This window comes from Salmo salar, chromosome 01 (genome assembly GCF_965601325.2).
Source record: "Salmo salar chromosome 01, fSalSal1, whole genome shotgun sequence".
In the NCBI taxonomy this organism is placed as follows: Eukaryota; Metazoa; Chordata; class Actinopteri; order Salmoniformes; family Salmonidae; genus Salmo; species Salmo salar.
The window spans coordinates 10,442,711-10,465,060 of record NC_138291.1 but is presented as its reverse complement, the minus strand read 5'-3'; the positions used below and the strand labels follow the sequence as shown (position 1 = coordinate 10,465,060).

The window sequence follows — 22,350 nt, the reverse complement described above, 5'->3', positions numbered from 1 at the left end:
TAGGACATTGCAGTGAATGAAATGTGCCATACACTCGCTTGAATGCCGCCCCCCCCCCCCCCCCCCAGTAAATAACAACATCTACCTTACTCAGGACAACCCAGGTGTTAATTGCAGACAACGGCAGCCATTTCTCTGCGGATGCTGCCATCATATAAGTGACATTGCTGTTTTTATTCACTCAGTAAAGGAACTGCCCCCCAGCTGTGTGAAGTCCTGACAGTACAAATAGCTGAAGAAAAGGATAGCTCTGAAACAGAAGGGGATTGTGATTTCCAGCAATACAGACTGAGAGTGCATTCCAAATGTCACCCTATTCCCTACATCGTGCACTACTTTTGATCACGGTCCATAGGGCTCTGGTCCAAAGTAGTGCACTATATAGGGAATAGGATGCCATTTGGAATGCACCCTTAGACGCTTGAAGTCCTGCTGCTGATTCCTACATTGCAAATGAGGAAAAGCAGCAACCACACCTCAGGAAGTGTGTCTTAAATACCCACTGGGCAAAAAAACTGGTTGAATCAACATTGTTTCCACGTCATTTCAACCAACAAAAAAAACATGTATGTGATGATGTTGAGTCACCGTGGAAAACTGATTGGATTTGCAAAAAGTCATCAACGTCAGAGGATTTCATCTTTCTGTCACCCAACTTTTAACCTAAATCCAACGTCATGGTTGACTTCACGTTGAATTCACATTAGTAGGCAAACCAACCAAATGTAAATAAAAACTAGACGTTGAATTGACGTCTGTGCCCAGTGGGGAGAGAGTTCACCCAAATTGCAAATGTAATTTTATGGCTATAGGAAGTAGCTTGTAGTTACACATTGGTGTTCACTTCTCAAGTAGTACTTTATAGTGTTTCATTTGTGGAGCCGTTTTAGGCCTTGAGAGACGGATTGGGTTCAGCATTTAGATGGTGAATTCATTAATCGTTCTAATTGCTCTGTTTATCAGGGCTGATAATTGCAAATTGACTGAAATGAAGCATTATGCAGATACTGCAAGTTTTAGTGCATCACATTACTGGTGTTTGCATACCTCACTCTCTCCAAAGCAGCGATTCAATTTCCAAATGTCAGAGGACAGACATAATGTATGGGTTTACTGTGGCAGTCTAGATAGATATACTTACTCTCTGTGGATGAGTTGTATCTGAACTAACCCTAACCCCTAGACGCTTTACGCTGAAATCTGCCCCTACCCCGCTTCTCCTCCAAAAGAGTCAGCTACAAATTCCTCAACCCCCAAAAATGAGGTTGATCGAGTCAGCGTCTCCATGTTTGAAAATTCAGTGTGCCCCGGTTTCCGGGAGCTGAAAAATACAAAAACAAGACAAATGTGGTGCGTCTGCACTCTGTGCTTCCGAGAGAAAGGAGAGAAGGAGAGGATAGATGGGTTACTGCTGAGATACAAGATAAATAGGAGGAGGAGATGGACAGTGGCAGACAACATTGCCAGGGGGAGACAATGAGCCACAGAGCCATTACCCCTGACTCGGAGATCAGAACCCTTGCTTATTGTCTCATCTGTGCTCCACTGGGGGAGTCTTTTATCCATCCTGCCCTCTTCGCTACACCAGCTGATCAAAGCAATGACACGTGTTGCTGTTTCGCTGCCATTCAGCGATGCCGTGTTGGAATCCTTGCTGGTTGGTGATAAAGCACACGGATGACCCTGATAGAGACTGACTGACATGAAATTAGAAACTGTACGGACTAACTGACGCGGACTAATCTACAAAGCCATTTTTTATTATAAAAAAAGGCAAAGACGTTATAATGGTTTGTATAGGAAATGAGTCTGGCTCTGGACTGCCCGTGGCAGTAGTTAGTCGGCTGGTGGAAAACAGCTTTTTCAAGGTGCTTGTCTGCATCCCAAAGTAGCCCATACTAGGTGGCTCTTCCATGGAGCACGTTTTAGTCATTAGAGAGCTCTTATCAAAATCACATTTTTTAAAAGCTCCCTCTTGATTGGAGTGGGAGCATTGGAGTCTTAAGTGGTCCTTTTCACTGAAATTTGTCCCCCCCCAAAAAATCTAAGCACCTTAGTGCAGTGTGTGTGTGTGTGTGTGTTTAATTGACACTAATGAACGGGGTTGAGGATTCCTGACATTTCGGACGTATGACAGAGAGAAAAAAAGTGTCATTTTGATGTGGTTGTAGACCGTAGAAGTCAGGGATTGTCATTTCTGATGCTCTCCTGAAAAATATATAAAAACGATATATTTATATGATATTTCACATGATATTTATATGATTGATATGATATTTATAAGGGAATTACATTTGGCATGTATAACACATCATGTTTTTTCCTTCTTTTCATGCACATTTAGCGTGAGTGCATCGCAGGCTCCATGATGAGCTTAAGGGGGAACATTTGATCGCAAAAGATGACAACAGCTGTTAACCACTTGAACCAGCACAGTTCATTAAATCACAGCCACTGTACATAAATAGGTCCCTGGGACTAAGTAGATCATGTAATTGCACTTCATGCCTTGACCTACACAAGTGTGTGGAAAAACAAAGACTGCTTGCAGGCACCTTGATGCCATTGTTTCTATGTTCTTGCTCTAGATTTGGATGATCCCATTATAACTGTCCACCAGAGCATCGGGGAGGCTAAGGAACAGTTCTACTATGAGAGGACGGTGTTCCTGCGCTGCATGGCAAACTCCAACCCCCCGGTGCGCTACAGCTGGAGACGTGGCCAAGAGTTCCTGTCCCAAGGCTTGGATAAGGGCGTGGAGATCTACGAGCCCTTCTTCACACAAGTAAGCCCAGAGTCCACACCTGCTGCAACAGCTAGATTAGGGGTCTGCAACTCGTGGCCTGGGGGCCAAATCCGTCCCGAGAGCGGCTTTCTTGTGGTCCCACTAGGGCTGTGGCTGTCACGTAATTTCGTCAGCCAGTCATTGTCAAGCAAATAACTGTCGGTCTCACGGTAATTGACCGTTAATTAATATAAACACATTTAGCATCTCCTGGCTTCCATATACAGCCTACAAGCCACTGATGCAGACCTTTGGAACATCTACATTAAAAAAATTCTAATAAATCCATGTAATATAGCCAATACCTTTACAATAAATACATTATTTATTTTAGACAGGTCTAAAGAAGCATGATATGAAGAAAATATAGTCTATTTCAGAATAACAGAATAGCATACTCTGAGTTGTCCTCATGCTAGGTCCTGATGTGGCTATGCCAACATTTCTGTGGGCCACGGTAGTTCATTTAGCAGACAAGATTTGCTTAGAATTACATTGCATTATTTTATATTATTTTATAGTATGAAGAATACAATTGAACAAAGCTGAATACAATATAAATATTTTCTCCAAACGATTTGAGGGAGTGCGCACATGTGGCTATTCTGTGTTGAGCGGTTAACAAAGAAATAGGTTCTCCTATATTCTTAATTTAGAGTTATTAATGTAACTTTAGTTGTTCTACAAACGTTGGGCTATATGTTTGGATTTTTAATACATTGTCAGGCTGCATGATGAGACTAATGATGATTTGAAAAAAGTAGCTTGAAAGGTATGAGCTCTGCTTAGTTTTTTTTGCGCAGGCTGTACACACTTCATTAGTCTCTCATTCACAATTTGACAAGCACTTGATAATGCCTCGAACTTCACGGCGGCATCCATTGTGGCCTTAATGCACCCGAAAAATATCTATGCCTTTTGCGGCCAGTGGCCGTTGTTTCCTTGGCCCGTAGTGCTGCATTGTGCCCTTTTCCCTGAGTGCTGCGCGCTCCGAAGCGCCTCTCACTCACATGGCACTCCATCACGTGATCGGGTCTTTCTCACAGGCTACAAGTGAAGACAGACATATCGGGTACGCTACTGCACGTGTCCTTATCCATTTCCGAGGTGCATATTGAAGATATTGGAAGAACTGTCCACATTTACTTTTCGTCAGCCAACAAGAACAGTAGGCCTAACGAACAGCAAAAGCACTAGCCTATGTCAAACTACTATCCCCCATAGTACAAAAGTCGACATTCTATTCTGTGCGAGAAATACATTTTCCAAACATAGTCTGGGACAGTTGTGGGATGCAATAGATCCCAAATGAATACAAACACTAGCATTAAAAAAATAAATGTTTAGCTTAAAATGTTGATAAACTATTAGGCTATTTCTTCTCATTAGAAGCGCAGCAATGCGCACATGGTAGTAGGCTATAAGCACAATGTTCCATTAGCGGGAAAACAACATTATCAAAAGTGACCGCAAATGTGATTATGCATGTAATGCTTTTATTATAAAGGTGCATTTATATGGTGAAAATGATCTTCCCCAAACTTGAAACTCACACGCTGCTTATGTATGTCAGTTAGGCTCTACACCCCTTATAAAGTGGATTAATGTGCTTCATTTTAAGAAGTTATTTGTCCACTTTAGTTGTGATACAAACATCAAAACATATAGGCCTATGGGCTAGGCTACATGAGGTGTGTGACTATAATGATAAAAAGTCGCAAAAAAAAGGCATTGTTTCTTGCCTTTGCTGGGCATCATTCACAAGTGATAATATATAGTTCACAAGTGATAGGCTAATATTGTCACCCATCACACAATTCTTGATTTAATCTTGTCTTTACATATACTAAATAATATACACTACCAGTCAAAAGTTTGGACACCTATTCATTCCAGGGTTTTTCTTTATTTTTACTATTTTCTACATTGTAGAATAATAGTGAAGACATCAAAACTATGAAATAACACATATGGAATCATGTAGTAACCAAAAAAGTGTTAAACAAATCAAAATACACTACCTTTCAAAAGTTTGGGGTCACTTAGAAATGTCCTTGTTTTTTTTAAAGAAAATAACATTTTTTGTCCAATAAAATAACATAAAATGTATCAGAAATACAGTGTAGACATTGTTCATGTTGTACATTATTTTTATTTCGCCTTTATTTAACCAGGTAGGCCAGTTGAGAACAAGTTCTCATTTACAACTGCGACCTGGCCAAGATAAAGCAAAGCAGTGTGACACAAACAACAACACAGAGTTACACATGGAATAGACAAACGTACAATCAATAACACAATACAAAAAAGTCTATATACAGTGTGTGCAAATGGCGTGAGGAGGTAAGGCAATAAATAGGCCATAGTAGTGAAGTAATTACAATTTAGCAAATTAACACTGGAGTGATAGATGTGCAGATGATGATGTGCAAGTAGAAATACTGGTGTGCAAACGAGCAAAAAAGTAAATTAAAACAATATGGGAATGAGGTAGGTAGATTGGATGGGCTATTTACAGATGGATTGTGTACATCTGCAGCGATCGGTTAGCTGCTCAGATAGCTGATGTTTAAAGTTAGACAGGGAGATATAAGTCTCCAACTTCAGCGGTTTTTGCAATTCGTTCCAGTCATTGGCAGCAGAGAACTGGAAGGAAAGGCGGCCAAAGGACGTGTTGGCTTTGGGGATGACCAGTGAGATATACCTGCTGGAGCGCGTGCTACGGGTGCGTGTTGTTATCGTGACCAGTGAGCTGAGATAAGGCGGAGCTTTACCTAGCAAAGACTTATAGATGACCTGGAGCCAGTGGGTCTGGCAACGAATATGTAGTGAGGGCCAGCCGACGAGAGCATACAGGTCACAGTGGTCGGTGGTATATGGGGCTTTGGTGACAAAACGCATGGCACTGTGATAGACTGCATCCAGTTTGCTGAGTAGAGTGTTGGAGGCTATTTTGTAAATGACATCGCCGAAGCCGAGGATCGGTAGGATAGTCAGTTTTACGAGGGTATGTTTGGCGACGTGAGTGAAGGAGGCTTTTTTGCTAAATAGGAAGCCGATTCTAGATTTAATTTTGGATTGGAGATGTTTAATATGAGTCTGGAATGAGAGTTTACAGTCTAGCCAGACGCCTAGGTATTTGTAGTTGTCCACATATTCTATGTCAGAACCGTCCAGAGTAGTGATGCTAGTCGTGGGCAGCGATCGGTTGAAAAGCATGCATTTAGTTTTACTAACGTTTAAGAGCAGTTGGAAGCCATGGAAGGAGTGTTGTATGGCATTGAAGCTCGTTTGGAGGTTTGTTAACACAGTGTCCAAAGAATGGCCAGATGTATACAGAATGGTGTCGTCTGCGTAGAGGTGGATCAGGGAATCACCCGCAGCAAGAGCGACATTGTTGATATATACAGAGAAAAGAGTCGGCCCGAGAATTGAACCCTGTGGTACCCCCATAGAGACTGCCAGAGGTCCGGACAACAGGCCCTCCGATTTGACACACTGAACTCTTATCTGAGAAGTAGTTGGTGAACCAGGGGAGGCAGTCATTTGAGAATCCAAGGCTGTTGAGTCTGCCGATAAGAATACGGTGATTGACAGAGTCGAAAGCCTTGGCCTGGTCGATGAAGACGGCTGCACAGTACTGTCTTTTATCGATGGCAGTTATGATATTGTTTAATACCTTGAGCGGGGTCTGAGGTGCACCCATGACCAGCTTGGAAACCGGATTGCACAGCGGAGAAGGTATGGTGAGATTCGAAATGGTCAGTGATCTGTTTATTAACTTGGCTTTCGAAGACTTTAGGAAGGCAGGGCAGGATGAATATAGGTCTGTAACAGTTTGGGTCTAGAGTGTCACCCCCTTTGAAGAGGGGGATGACCGCGGCAGCTTTCCAATCTTTAGGGATCTCGAACAATACGAAAGAGAGGTTGAACAGACTGTTAATAGGGGTTGCAACAATGGCGGCGGATAATTTTAGAAAGAGAGGGTCCAGATTGTCTAGCCCAGCGGATTTGTATGGTTCCAGGTTTTGCAGCTCTTTCAGCACATCTGCTATCTGGATTTGGGTAAAGGAGAAGATGGGGAGGCTTGGGCAAGTAGCTGCGGGGGGTGCGGAGCTGTTGGCCGGGGTTGGGGTAGCCAGGAGGAAAGCATTGCCAGCCGTAGAGAAATTCTCGATTATCGTGGATTTATCGGTGGTGACAGTGTGCTCTTATTCTCCATGGACTTTACAGTGTCCCAAAACCTTTTGGAGTTAGAGCTACAGGATGCATATTTCTGTTTGAAAAAGCTAGCCTTTGCTTTCCTGACTGACTCCGTGTATTGGTTCCTGACTTCCCTGAAAAGTTAAATGTCGCGGGGACTATACGATGCTAGTGCAGTCCTCTACAGGATGTTTTTGTGCTGGTCGAGGGCAGTCAGGTCTGGAGTGAACCAAGGGCTATATATGTTCTTAGTTCTACATTTTTTGAAAGGGCCATGCTTATTTAAGATGGTGAGGAAAGCACTTTTAAAGAACGACCAGGAATCCTCTACCGACGGGATGAGGTCAATATCCTTCCAGGATACCCGGGCCAGGTCGATTAGAAAGGCCTGCTTGCAGAAGTGTTTTAGGGAGCATTTGAAAATAATGGAGAGCCACACACTCTAAGAGCTCAGATGCAAAAAAATGTATGTCCAACGTTTTGACAGGCAAACTGTCTTCATCAGGGTATAATCACAAACACTGCAGGGTGACTCGTTTATATAGTGTCGAAAGACACACACAGGTGTCTGTAATCATGGCCAAGTATGGCCTAATATCATTAGTTAATTCTCAAATATTAAAATGACATACAAAGAACAACAAAGAAAAAACAAATGGATAGCATACGATCATAGATTCAATTTAGACTACATAATCCTACAAACAATTACAATCGCAAAGTCACAATAATCAGAAGAATGGCTTCAGATCAAAGTCTACGTTGAGACCGAAGGGAGCAAGGGTCTTTCTATTCTGGTTAGAGCCAGTTTGTGCTGTTCTGTGAGATCTTGAGTTGTGCGAGATCTTGAGTTTCTTGGCAATTTCTCACATGGAATAGCCTTCCTTTCTCAGAACAAGAATAGAATGACAAGTTTCAGAAGAAAGGTCATTGTTTCTGGCCATTTTGAGCCTTTAATCGAACCCACAAATGCTGATGCTCCAGATACACAACTAGTCTAAAGAAGGCCAGTTTTATTGCTTCTTTAATCAGAACACAGTTTTCAGCTGTGCTAACATAATTGAAAAAGGGTTTTATAATGATCAATTAGGCTTTTAAAATGATAAACATGGATTAGCTAATACAACGTGCCATTGGAACACAGGAGTGATGGTTGCTGATAATGGGCCTCTGTACGCCTATGTAGATATTCTATAAAAAATCAGCCGTTTCCAGCTGCAATAGTCATTTACAACATTAACAATGTCTACACTGTATTTCTGATAAATTGTATGTTATTTTAATTTCCTTTTCTTTCAAAATCAAGGACATTTATAAGTGACCCCAAACTTTTGAACGGTAGAGTATACTTTATATTTGAGATTCTTCAAAGTAGCCACCCGTTGCCTTGATGTGCAAATCTGTCATCAAGACAAAGAAAACCCTTCAATGAGTAGGTGTGTCAAAACCTTTGACTGGTACTGTAGGCGTGAAATTTGTTTGGATTTAGAATGGACCTTTATCATGCACCTGTCATCTATGCACTTAAATAGCGAATGGAGGGCACTTTTCCTGTGGTTCATTTTCATGCCAGCCAGGTAGGCTGTGCTCCTGTTGTAAAGATAAACAATGTGCGTAATATTAGGAAAATTGAGACATAAATATGGTAAGCTGATGGGTTCCTCCTTTTTTTAGTAGAGGCCATCACTCTGTTTTCTCGCACAATTGCATAGACTATAGAAATGTTGTGTAACATGAGCTCATGGGCTCTCATGAAGTGTTTGATTAGATTTTCGATTAGATTTGCACAGAATTCAGAGTGATTAGAGGGACAATAGAGTGCTGAGGACCAGGTAGTTAGAAAGTTTGGTAGGCTACTAATGACCATGAGCAATATCACAGCTTGGAGAAGCCTAATTACCGTGACCAAACAGTCATGTGGAATTTGACTGCCTATGTGACTCGTGACTGCCTTTGGGATGGTAATACGGTCACCGTAACAGCCCTATGTCCAACAGACCTATTAAAATCAGGCCCTCATGAGGACTTTTCTGGCCTTCAGGTAATTTGAGTTTGAGACCCCTGAGCTAGATCAAATAACCCATCCCTCTGATCAGCGTTTTAGCTATTAAGGAAGTCCTAAGTCATTACTTTTCATGCATATTTTTAGATCAGACTGAGTGTGTTTACCTCCTTCACAGCATGTGGAACGTCTCCCATTGGAACACTTGAATCCCAAATGGGATGATGTTTCGTGAGGGCAATTTCTGTGAAGGGTTGAAAAATGGCATCCGTCTTTTCAAAACATGTAATCTAATCTCTGCTCTTTTTGCAAAGTAATCTCCGTTGACAGGAGAGATAAGAGCATTTTGACAATGAGTCGTATGTCTGACATAGTCACAAAGACTGGTATCGAAAGCAGATGAACTATGACAGAGAAGGGAACAGCTTGGGCTTGCGGTAGTATGAAACTCCCACATTTCAGATGTGGTTGTAATGAGCAGAGGGAGACGCCACTTCAGGGGCTTAAAGTATGTTTTTACTCACTCACTCACTCACACACAGACACACACAGACACAGAGACATTAGGACCTAGTTTTTCAGGTAGACTTCACAATGTGTGCCATCCTCAGCCTTGTAATGCCCTCATGAGTTTTAAGGAGATTCTCCTGTACTTTTGTATACTTTTTAGCCAGTTCTGAAAGTAACGCCCACGATGTGCAGATTTGTGCGCCACATCATTGCACTCTCTCGCTCTACTGTGTGTGTGCTTCTTGCTTGAAGCTCATTGGCTGATACTCAAATTGCTAGGGTGCTGGCCGACGTGGGGCAAATGTAGGGGAAATGACGCCACACAGTTTCCAAAAAAGTTGCTTTCAAACAAGAGATTTTGAGGATAACTGAGGTAAGACAGTACACATCTTGCCCAAAAGTGGGAGGTTTAACCCCTTGCACTCGTGGGAGTTGGCCTATAACACTCGTAGAAATTGGCCTATATGGGATAGGGCTAAATGAAAATGTTTCTTACAGAAGAAATATATAAAAAGCATATGCAAAACCATGGTAGCAATTGAAAGGGAACAATTTGGAGATGATGGGACAATTTATTAGAGTACAGAACAGTTTACCTGACACAAGACTGAATCTAAACATTACACTGTTGATTTTATTTGAGTTTTAGATTTACTGAACTTTTCGACTCATTTTTTGATAACGAAATCTTAAATCCTAAAATACTCTGGATACATTCTGTAACATGATAAGAAATATTCCTGAGGGCCTCCCGAGTGGCACAGTGGTCTAAGGTACTGCATCGCAGTGCTTGAGGTGTCACTACAGACCCGAGTTCCATCCCAGGCTATGTCACAACTGGCCATGACTGGGAGTCCCATAGGCCGACGCACAATTGGCCCAGCGTCGTCTGGGTTAGGGGAGGGTTTGGACAGGGGGTTCATTGCATTCTAGCGACTCCTTGTGGCGGGCCAGGTGCCTGCAGGCTGACATGGGTCGTCAGTTGAACGGTGTTTCCTCCGACACATTGGTGCAGCTGGCTTCTGGGTTAAGCGGGTGAGTGTTAAGGAGCGCGGTTTGGCACGTCAATGTTTCGGAGGACGCATGACTTGACCTTCGCCTCTACTGAGCCCGGTGGGGAGTTTCAGCAATGAGACAAGATAGTAATTCAAATTGGGAGAAGGAAGTGGGTAAAATATTAACAACAACAAAAATATTCCTGGAAAATGTGGGTTAGGTGCGACATAAAACAAAAAAAAATACACAGGTTTGAGTTAGAGAACTAACTGGTGCACTGTAATTTCAATGCACTTTTATGACTCAAAGAAGAGTCTTCAACTACATATCAGGTGCTTTTCTGATCTCTCCTAGCTGTGCCGCTGAGGAACTAGAGCTAACACACTTGTAGTTGTTTTGTTTGGAACACAACCCTGCATCCCTGCCATCACACAATTACTATTGTTGTTTACTGAATCCAAAAATGGTCCATTATAAATCACAATCTGGGTCAGGTGGGCATAATTTGCACGCCTGTTCTATTGCCAAAATGATCAACTAAGTTATAAAATATGATATTGCAGTGTTAGGCTTTTACAGTGCAATTCAGGGAAACTGTTAATAATTTTGGTGCGTATAGTTCAGTTATGAGTGCATTCAGGTACGTGTGCCCCGGCAAATTTTCTTCACAATGGACAAACAGGCTCGTTCTGTTCAGAACAACCTAGGGTATGACTCCATGTCATCTTGGAACTGTACATCAAACATAGTGATCATAAATGTTGACACTGTATATGAGAAGTTTTATGATATGTAAATGTGATGTGCACATTTGGACTCTCGGGTGTTTGGCTGACTTGTATGACATCAAAGTGGTATTTATTATAATACTCAATGTCTAATTTTCAAAATACATAGAGTCATCTTAATGTACAACATTTCCCTCACTCAGACAGCAAGACATTTGCGAAAGTTGCCTAATTAGCTGGAGGGAACGGCTCAGAACGTCTGTCAGTCAAAACCCGTACAGCGCCAGAGCTCTGACGTTATGTATAGCATGTTGGTGTACAGCCACCGTGTTCCATTATAGGCGTTTATCAGTGCCCAAATATGCCATTTTCAACCCGTATATGGGTACGAGTGTAAAGGGTTAAAAAATACTTACTAGTCGCCCAAGTACTGGAGCATGCCTTTAATTAAGAACATAAGTAACATAAGTAGCATATTGGAAGTATGTTGCCAGTGCCACAAAGATGGAGGTATACACGAGATCAGACAAAACAGCTGTTGTTGGTAAAATCATTTATGTGGGTATTAATAGCACATGTAGGCATCTTGACATTTGTTCCAAGCGCACTGTTTCAAGCACATCCAAATAGACAACTAATGAACTTAATGAATTGGAAAGCTTGGTATAAAGATAATACTCCTCGTTTGAAGATGGGGAATGAGCTCATTGTTGAAACGCTGCCAAGGAAGCTCTTTGATGTGTGTGAGATGAAGAGACGAGGTCAATACCACTGCTGTCTTACCCTTTTGTAAGACACATTAAGAGCGAGAGGCCTGAGCAAGGCGGTGCAGCACAAGGCGGTGCAACACTGTGTTTCTTTCCGAGTTGCAGGGGGAGACCAAGATTCTAAAGCTGAAGAACCTTCGACCTCAGGATTACGCCAACTACAGCTGCATCGCCTCGGTCCGGAATGTGTGTGGTATCGCCAACAAGAATGTCCTCTTCAAACTCTCCAACAAAACAGGTAAAGCTTTGGGGCGGCTGAGAACCTTGCTTCGTAATGTTTAGCACTCAAACTTCAAGGATCCACAGATTCCGCCATGAATAGCGATAAGCACCCGTTGTCTCTCTTAATTATAGTCAATTCATCTCGGCTTTGTCCACAACCTCTCCATTACAGCAAGTAAATCTGTAGCAAGGAGACAGGTGTCTCAATTTACAACCAAATTAAGTGACTGTAATTTAAAAAGGACTGCAGGTACTTGACACTAGAAACACAATTTGTGACTTTTAAGAGGTTTGGGGCCACTTGATTAGGCCCCATCCTTCCTTACCTTCTCCTGAGGTGGGAAGATTTAGCTGAGATTTAGATTTGGTTGCGTAGTAGCAGTTGTCCTTTCCATTGGCCAGATGTCATTAACCCCTGATTGCTCTCCAAGTTCCCCTAGGGGACACCTCTATTCATGTTCCGGGGTTATACAGCGCATTTGGAAAGTATTCAGACCCCTTGACATTGTCCACATTTTGTTACGTTACAGCTTTATTCTAAAATTGATTCAATTGTTTTTTCCCCCTCATCAGTCTACACACAATACCCCATAATGACAAAGCAAAAACAAGTTTTGAGACATTTTTGCAAATGATCACATTTACATAAGTATTCAGACCCTTTACTCAGTACTTTGTTGAAGCACCTTTGGCAGTGATTACAGCCTTGAGTCTTCTTGGGTATGACGCTACAAGATTGGCACCCCTGTATTTGGGGTTTCTCCCATTCTTCTCTTCAGATCCTCTCAAGCTCTGTCAGGTTGGATGGGGAGCGTCGCTGCAAAGCTCCAGAGATGTTTGATTGGGTTTAAGTCCGGGCTCTGGCTGGGCCACTCAAGGACATTCAGAGACTTGTCCCGAAGCCACTCCTGCTTTGTCTTGGCTGTGAGCTTAGGGTCATTGTCCTGTTGGAAGGTGAACTTCATGCGGGCTGTCATGTGCCTTGGCCACTCTACCATAAAGGCCTGATTGGTGGAGTGCTGCAGAGATTGTTGTCTTCCTGGAAGGTTCTCCCATCTCCACAGAGGAACTCTGGAGCTCTGTCAGAGTGACCATCAGGTTCTTAGTCACCTCCCTGACCAAGGCCCTTCTCCCCGATTGCTCAGTTTGGACGGGCGGCCAGCTCTATCACATCAAATCAAAGGTTATTTGTCACGTGCGTCGAATACAACAGGTGTGGATTTTACAGTGAAATTCTTACTTACAAGCCCTAACCAAACGTGCAATTTGTAAGTAAAAAATAGGTATTAGGTAAACAATAGATAAGTACAGAAATAAAAAAAGCAAACCGTAAAATAACAGTAGTGAGGCTATATACAGGGGGTACCGGTACAGAGTCAATGTGCAGGGGCACCGGTTAGTCTGGCTAATTGAGGTAATTTGTACATGTAGGTATAGTTAAAGTGACTATGCATAGATGATAAACAGAGAGTAGCAGCGGCGTAAAAGAGGGGTTGGGGGGGTGGCGGGACACAATGCAAATAGTCCGGGTAGCCATATGATTACCTGTTCAGGAGTCTTATGGCTTGGGGGTAAAAGCTGTTGAGAAGCCTTTTGGTCCTAGACTTGGCGCTCCAGTACCGCTTGCCATGCGGTAGCAGAGAGAACAGTCTATGACTGGGGTGGCTGGGGTCTTTGACAATTTTTAGGGCCTTCCTCTGACACCGCCTGGTGTAGAGGTCCTGGATGGCAGGCAGCTGAGCCCCAGTGATGTGCTGGGCCGTACGCACTAGCCTCTGTAGTGACAGTTGCCGTACCAGGCAGTGATGCAACCAGTCAGGATGCTCTCAATGTTGCAGCTGTATAACCTTTTGAGGATCTGAGGACCTATGCCATATCTTCTCAGTCTCCCGAGGGGGAATAGGTTTTTTCGTGCCCTTTTAATGACTGTCTTGGTGTGTTTCGACCATTCTAGTTTGTTGGTGATGTAGACACCAAGGAACTTGAAGCTCTCAACCTGCTCCACTACAGCCCCGTCGCAGAGAATGGGGGCGTGCTCGGTCCTCCTTTTCCTGTAGTCCACCATCATTTCCTTTGTCTTGATCATGTTGAGGGATAGGTTGTTATTCTGGCACCACCCGGCCAGGTCTCTGACCTCCTCCCTATAGGCTGTCTCGTCGTTGTCGGTGATCAGGCCTACCATTGTTGTGTCGTCTGCAAACTTAATGATGGTGTTGGAGTCGTGCCTGGCCATGCAGTTGTGGGTGAACAGGGAGTACAGGAGGGGACTGAGCATGCACCCCTGATGGGCTCCAGTGTTGAGGATCAGCGTGGCAGATGTGTTGCTACCTACCCTCACCACCTCGGGGCGGCCCGTCAGGTAGTCCAGGATCCAGTTGCAGAGGGAGGTGTTTAGTCCCAGGATCCTTAGCTTAGTGATGAGCTTTGAGGACACCATTGTGTTGAACGCTGAGCTGTAGTCAATGAATAGCATTCTCACCTAGGTGTTCCTTTTGTCCAGGTGGGAAAGGGCTGTGTGGAGTGCAATAGAGATTGCATCATCTGTGAATCTGTTTGAGCGGTATGCAAATTGGAGTGGGTCTAGCGTTTCTGGGATAATGGTGTTAATGTGAGCCATGACCAGCCTTTCAAAGCACTTCATGGCTGCGGATGTGAGTGCTACAGGTAGGTAGTCATTTAGGCAGGTTACCTTAGTGTTCTTGGGCACAAGGACTATGGTGGTCTGCTTGAAACATGTTGGTATTACAGACTCAATCAGGGACATGTTGAAAATGTCAGTGAAGACACCTGCCAGTTGGTCAGCACATGCCCGGAGCTCACGTCCTGGTAATCCGTCTGGCCCAGCGCCCTTGTGAATGTTGACCTGTTTAAAGTCGTCCGGAATAGCCGTCCGGAACAGCTGATGCTCTCATGCATGCCTCGGTGTTGCTTGCCTCGAAGCGAGCATAGAAGTGATTTAGGTTGTCTGGTAGGCTTGTGTCACTGGGCAGCTCGCAGCTGTGCTTCCCTTTGTAGTCTAGTAGTTTGCAGGTCCTGCCACATCTGACGAGCGTCAGAGCCGGTGTAGTACGGTTCAATCTTAGTCCTGTGTTGGCGCTTTGCCTGTTTGATGGTTCGTCAGAGGGCATAGCAGGATTTCTTATTAGCTTCCGGGTTAGAGTCCCGCACCTTGAAAGCGGCAGCTCTACCCTTTAGCTCAGTGCGAATGTTGCCTGTAATCCATAGCTTCTGTTTGGGGTATCCTCTAGGAAGAGTCTTGGTGGTTCCAAACTTCTTCCATTTAAGAATGATGGAGGCCACTGTGTTCTTGGGGACTGTCAATGCAGCAGACATTTTTTGGTACCCTTCCTCAGATCTGTGCCTCGATATAATCCTGTCTCGGAGCTCTACTGACAATTCCTTCGACCTTATGGCTTGGTTTTTGCTCTGACATGCACTGTCAACTGTGGGACCTTATATAGACAGGTGTGTGCCTTTCCAAATTATGTTGAATCTATTTAATTTACCACAGGTGGACTCCAGTCAAGGATGATCAATGGAAACAGGATGCACCTGAGCTCAATTTCGAATCTCATAGCAAAGGGTCTGAATACTTATGTAAATAAGGTATTTCTGTTTATTTTATTTTTAATAACTTTTGCAAAAATGTCTAAAAACCTGTTTTCGCTTTGTCATTATGGGGTATTGTCTGTATATTGATGAGGGGGAAAAAAAATATTTATACATTTTAGAATAAGGCTCTTATGCAACAAAATTCAAGGGGTCTGAATTCTTTCAGAATGCACTGTATATTCCATATTCCGAAGTAAATACCCCGTGGGCCCCTAGCACTGCTCTGTGGCTCCCTCGACGCCTGTTGTTGTTCCCCAATGATAACCTTTGGCCCTTCTGCGATCTGCATTTTTCTCTGTGATGCTTCAGCCACACATAAGACCAATAATGATAAAGGTCCCAATACACCGCCCTGCAGGTTTCCTGCTCTGGCCCTTTCCCCCGCAAACCACATTGATTGAACTTAAAGTGTACGTCAGCAGGCTAGCTTATGCCTAGCTTTTATAGACATGTATCCCACTACTAGGAATGGAGAAGCCATGTGCCTATGGATATCCCAGCCTGCACATTTGGTTTCTTGGAAGTTGTGGGAATGTACATTTTTGGTTTTCCATTAGTTCTGGGAATGAAGCCATACATTTCCTGACCGGTAAAACTGAACGTTTTTTAAACATTCTGACAATGTAACAGAAAAGGTTCTGAGAATGTTTTACTATGGTTCCCTGAAAGTTTTCCTAGGAGGTTTTATTTACATTCTGAGAACGGAAATTCTGAGAACATTCTCTAAATGTTGTGAATGGTTCTTTGGAGATTTTTGAAATACTTCCTTAAAAATGTTCACAGAATGTTTCAATAAGACTTTTAATAACACTGCTAGCTTAGTTTAACTCTTTTGAAAGCCAAGCATAGATGGGACACATGGAAATATATTTTATTGTGACACAGCGTCAGTGAGATTTAAACATATGATCTTCTGTTCTCTATCCATGGAATTAGTCCACTGGGCCACAAGGATGGAGCTAGCAATCCTTTTTCTTAACTCATGCAAAGCTTTTCATTGTAGTTTATTCAAACGGACCTCATTTTAAAGGTAACAAGCACTCATTAAATCAAGTGAACACACCTGAACACACTTAACAGGGTGTAGGATAGAGAGTTTTGTTGACGCTGAGAACGGAATGAACATTCTTAGAACGTTCTCTGAATATTACTAAAGTTTTCTAAAATTCCAAAAGGAAGTTCTCTGAATGTTCTGAGAACATTACTTTAAATAGAACCATGAGGAAACCTGTAGGAGACGTTATGCTGAAGTACTGAAATTCCCACAAAAGAACAATGTTTCCTAAGGTTCTCTGAACATTCTGTGAACATGAGGAAACCTGTATGATACGTTATGCGGAAGTACTGAAATTCCCACGGAACAATTTCCAAAGCCAAGCAACTATCCTGCACCATTCCCAGACCCCTGTGGGAAGGTTATATGCAAAATAACCATAAGACAGCCATGCTCACACCATGCTCTAAGAAACATATGGTTCTCAGAACATTATGTGTTAGCTGGGTTATGAGCTTACACCCTAATACCAACTATATAGCTACACTATAGAACCAAATGTTAGCTAGGATATTGGTTTTCAGGAAACAGAAAAGTCATATGATAGACTTTCTATCAGATTGGACGTTGTGACAAAGGTACCATTTCAGAGCATCATTAAGAGGTAAATACTACTCAGTTTACAGCAATTACAGTACCTATTGACTTGTTTGTTGACTATTGACACATTTCTCAGGGACAGAGGTACGTAACATACAGTAAATGGTATTGTAATGTGGGATGTGACAAATAACGAGGAACAATTGTTCCGCTGATTTATCGTCCCTGATTATTTGTACAGATTTCACAGTTGTGTGCATTTGAATTTCGAAGGGGAGGGGACATTTGGCCCATAGACTTGGCCGAAACACACAAAGAGAGAGCGGGTGGAGCTACCTCCCTGCTTCCGCCACTAATTCTAGTTTCACTTTTCATACCTCTCATCTAAAGAACCTAATTGAGTAGCTGGCGGGTGATTTTAATTCAGTTTTTTCCCGAGATCACTTATTGACATTGACAAAAAAAACTGGTACAAATACACCTTATGGAACAGCAAGGACCGTGAAGAGACACACATACAGGTACAGACACACGCATACGCACACAAGCTCTAGCACACGCACTCTACACACACGTACATTATAATATTGTTTCATGGTGGTATTATATATTTTGTATTGTAGATATGTAGTGGTGTAATAGTGTTATATGATGTAATGTTTTATCTTTTGTTTTATATCTAATGTAAGTGCCTTAATGTGTTTGGACCCCAGGAAGAGTAGCTGCTGCCTTGGCAACAGCTAATGAGGATCCCTAATAAATACAAATATAATGCATTCTATTTTAATCTTGTGTTTTCAGCATCTCCCACCATTAAGCTGCTGGTGGAGGACCCCATCGTGGTGAACCCCGGGCAGACCGTGACCCTGGTGTGTGTGACCTCCGGGGGGGATCCCACACCCACACTCACCTGGGTGCACAGCGCGGACGAGCTGCCCAAGAAGAGCGTCCTTAACGGAGGGACCCTCACGTTGCCCGCCATCTCCATAGAGGAAGCAGGCGTTTACAGCTGTGTAGCCAGCAACAACGTGGGCAACCCGGCTAAGAAGTCTACCACCATTGTGGTCCGAGGTAAGGCCCTGGAGGTGTAGGGTAATAGGTTGATCTCAGATAAGCCCTCAATTATTGCCATTTATACCGGACAAGCTCCCAAAATATTACCAAAATATTCCTTAGGTAGCCCAAGGAAAACCCTGGCTAGGATGATCCAAGGGCCAAACTTTCACATCAATCACACATTGAGGTCAATGGAAGATTTGCACAAACACTGAAGTTACATTCACACATATCTCAAGTTAGAATTCAGGTCTTAATAAATTACCCAAGGTAGTATCCATTCTAAAAGGTCATATCAGATATGTATTGTTTAATTGAATGTGTGAAGAATGCTTGTAAACTGGTGTATTCAGACTAAATATCACCAGTGTGTGTTTGATTCCCCACTAATAGCCTTGCCGCTGGGCTGTGTGTGTAATCAGAGAAGGACTATCTGGTACAGGGATATAACGACCCTCGACCCTCGGGGGACAATGAGGAAAATGAAAGAAAAGAAACACAGGCTTACTGTTTGGTGCTCCCAGTAGTGCTCCTGTAGTGCTCCCAGAAGTGCTCCCTGTAGTGTTCCCTGTAGTGGTCCCAGTAGTGTTCCCAGTAGTGTTCCCAGTAGTGCTCCCAGTAGTGCTCCCACTAGTGTTCCCTGTAGTGTTCCCAGTAGTGCTCCCTGTAGTGCTCCCAGTAATTCTCCCTGTAGTGCTCCCTGTAGTGTTCCCAGTAGTGTTCCCAGTAGTGTTCCCAGTAGTGCTCCCTGTAGTGCTCCCAGTAATGCTCCCTGTAGTGTTCCCTGTAGTGTTCCCTGTAGTGCTCCCAGTAGTGCTCCCTGTAGTGTTCCCTGTAGTGCTCCCTGTAGTGCTCCCAGTAGTGCTCCATGTAGTGCTCCCTGTAGTGCTCCCAGTAGTGCTCCCTGTAGTGCTCCCTGTAGTGTTCCCTGTAGTGTTCCCTGTAATGCTCACAGTAGTGCTCCCAGTAGTGTTCCCTGTAGTGCTCCCTGTAGTGTTCCCTGTAGTGCTCCCTGTAGTGCTCCCTGTAGTGCTCCCTGTAGTGTTCCCTGTAGTGCTCCCTGTAGTGCTCCCTGTAGTGCTCCCAGTAGTGCTCCCAGTAGTGTTCCCTGTAGTGCTCACAGTAGGGCTCCCTGTAGTGTTCCCTGTAGTGCTCCCTGTAGTGCTCCCTGTAGTGTTCCCAGAAGTGTTCCCTGTAGTGCTCCCTGTAGTGTTCCCAGAAGTGTTCCCTGTAGTGCTCCCTGTAGTGTTCCCAGAAGTGTTCCCTGTAGTGTTCCCAGTAGTGTTCCCTGTAGTGCTCCCAGTAGTGCTCCCTGTAGTGTTCCCTGTAGTGCTCCCAGTAGTGCTCCCTGTAGTGTTCCCTGTAGTGCTCCCAGTAGTGCTCCCAGTAGTGTTCCCTGTAGTGCTCCCAGTAGTGTTCCCTGTAGTGCTCACAGTAGTGCTCCCTGTAGTGCTCCCAGTACTGTTCCCAGTAGTGCTCCCTGTAGTGTTCCCAGTAGTGCTCCCTGTAGTGCTCCCAGTAGTGCTCCCTGTAGTGCTCCCTGTAGTGCTCCCTGTAGTGTTCCCAGAAGTGTTCCCTGTAGTGTTCCCTGTCGTGTTCCCTGTAGTGCTCCCTGTAGTGCTCCCTGTAGTGTTCCCAGAAGTGTTCCCTGTAGTGCTCCCTGTAGTGCTCCCTGTAGTGCTCCCTGTAGTGTTCCCCGAAGTGTTCCCTGTAGTGATCTTTTTTGCGAGGAAAAGGAAAAGACAACGTGTTGACCAGCCCGCTCTTCTATTGATTCCTATGTAATGATGTGTTGGACCCAGGCTCCTGTAATATACTCTTGGATGTTTGTGATGCTACTTTACCTCCTCAAATGGACTACAAAGACTTATTCGACAGAGAAGAGCAAACCATGTACTTTATAACCCACCCACCCCTTTCTCTTGCGTCGGACAAGCACCCACTCAGACGCCATCTAGAAGAAGCTGTGAGTCCTGTTCTAATGGGGCTGGACCATATGTGATCTATTATGGCTCGCTAAATTAATGGTTTACATTAATATGTTTGTACGGTCATTAGTACGATCTGAAGTTCATTTGGCTTCATGCGCCTTAATCATCTTTCTGTCACAAATGTCTGTCATCAAACAACGTTTCTAGACAGCCAGCTAACAGAATTGCGGGTACCTGACCCAAAAAGTAATTTTCATTCCACGTGAGGCTCAGATGAACCTGTAACTTGACGGGGCCACTGCTACTGCAGCTGTAGCATCTTATTTCACAGTCATGCCCTCTCCAAAGCGGATCGTCTGTGTGCAGAAATCTGCTGGCACCTCGGGACGGATATAAGCTGCAGGTTTTGAGAGGGGATCCATTTATGTCTGTGGAGTCAGTGGAGTCAGTCTTGGGCTCTGACAGCACACTAAGTCGGATAACTGAAAGCTCCACATTTGCATTGGGAAGGAAGAGAGAGAGAGAGAGAGAGAGAGAGAGAGAGAGAGAGAGAGAGAGAGAGAGCGAGTGTGTGTGTGTCTGTGTGTGTGTCTGTGTGTGTGTGTGTGTGTGTGTGTGTGTGTGTGTGTGTGTGTGTGTGTGTGTGTGTGTGTGTGTGTGTGTGTGTGTGTGTGTGTGTGTGTGTGTGTGTGTGTGTGTGTGTGTGTGTGTGTGTGCGCGCGTGTGTGTGCAAGGAGTTGTGGTTAGTTAGGGGGAGTCAGATGTTTTACCAAGGCAGGAGATCAGTCTGTTGAGAGGACTAGAGGCAGCTCAGGCCAGGGTGGTAGGAGACCCAGGTCAGGCTGTACTCAGCTAGAGAGACCAGGGTGGTGGAATACCCAGGTCAGGCAGTACTCAGCTAGAGAGACCAGGGTGGTAGAATACCCAGGTCAGGCTGTACTCAGCTAGAGAGACCAGGGTGGTAGAATACCCAGGTCAGGCTGTACTCAGCTAGAGAGACCAGGGTGGTAGGAGACCCAGGTCAGGCTGTACTCAGCTAGAGAGACCAGGGTGGTGGAATACCCAGGTCAGGCTGTACTCAGCTAGAGAGACCAGGGTGGTAGAATACCCAGGTCAGGCTGTACTCAGCTAGAGAGACCAGGGTGATAGAATACCCAGGTCAGGCTGTACTCAGCTAGAGAGACCAGGGTGGTAGAATACCCAGGTCAGGCTGTACTCAGCTAGAGAGACCAGGGTGGTGGAATACCCAGGTCAGGCTGTACTCAGCTAGAGAGACCAGGGTGGTGGAATACCCAGGTCAGGCTGTACTCAGCTAGAGAGACCAGGGTGGTAGAATACCCAGGTCAGGCTGTACTCAGCTAGAGAGACCAGGGTGGTGGAATACCCAGGTCAGGCTGTACTCAGCTAGAGAGACCAGGGTGGTAGGAGACCCAGGTCAGGCTGTACTCAGCTAGAGAGACCAGGGTGGTAGGAGACCCAGGTCAGGCTGTACTCAGCTAGAGAGACCAGGGTGGTAGGAGACCCAGGTCAGGCTGTACTCAGCTAGAGAGACCAGGGTGGTAGAATACCCAGGTCAGGCTGTACTCAGCTAGAGAGACCAGGGTGGTGGAATACCCAGGTCAGGCTGTACTCAGCTAGAGAGACCAGGGTGGTGGAATACTCAAAGGGAAAGGCAATACTGACACCACACACTCATCATTTTTTTGTTCCCTACACAAAAAAAACCCATCCATCCATTCTATTCTAAGTATTGTTTTGGTTCTTTGTGGCAAGATTGTGACTCTTAGTCTTTAAAAACCTCAAGCAATGTTGAATACTGTAGTGGGATGTCTAGTAAGTGTTAAAATATGATCCAATTTGTATTAGTGCTCAACGTACTGTATGATCATTACATCACACAACTGGTGTGCCAGTATAACCCCATGATATGTCAACATAGGACAG

The 22,350-nt window shown here is 44.2% G+C and overlaps 1 protein-coding gene across 1 annotated transcript in view; it reads left to right on the top strand.

Annotated features, from left to right (window-relative positions):
- The window catches only part of mdga2a (MAM domain containing glycosylphosphatidylinositol anchor 2a), a 212,315-nt gene that overhangs the window by 76,119 nt on the left and 113,846 nt on the right, over nt 1–22,350 (top strand). The window contains exons 4-6 of the mRNA XM_014210233.3: nt 2,589–2,785; nt 12,097–12,229; nt 18,221–18,490. Coding sequence (XP_014065708.3) covers nt 2,589–2,785; nt 12,097–12,229; nt 18,221–18,490 — 600 coding nt within the window. The remainder of the gene's footprint in view (nt 1–2,588; nt 2,786–12,096; nt 12,230–18,220; nt 18,491–22,350) is intronic.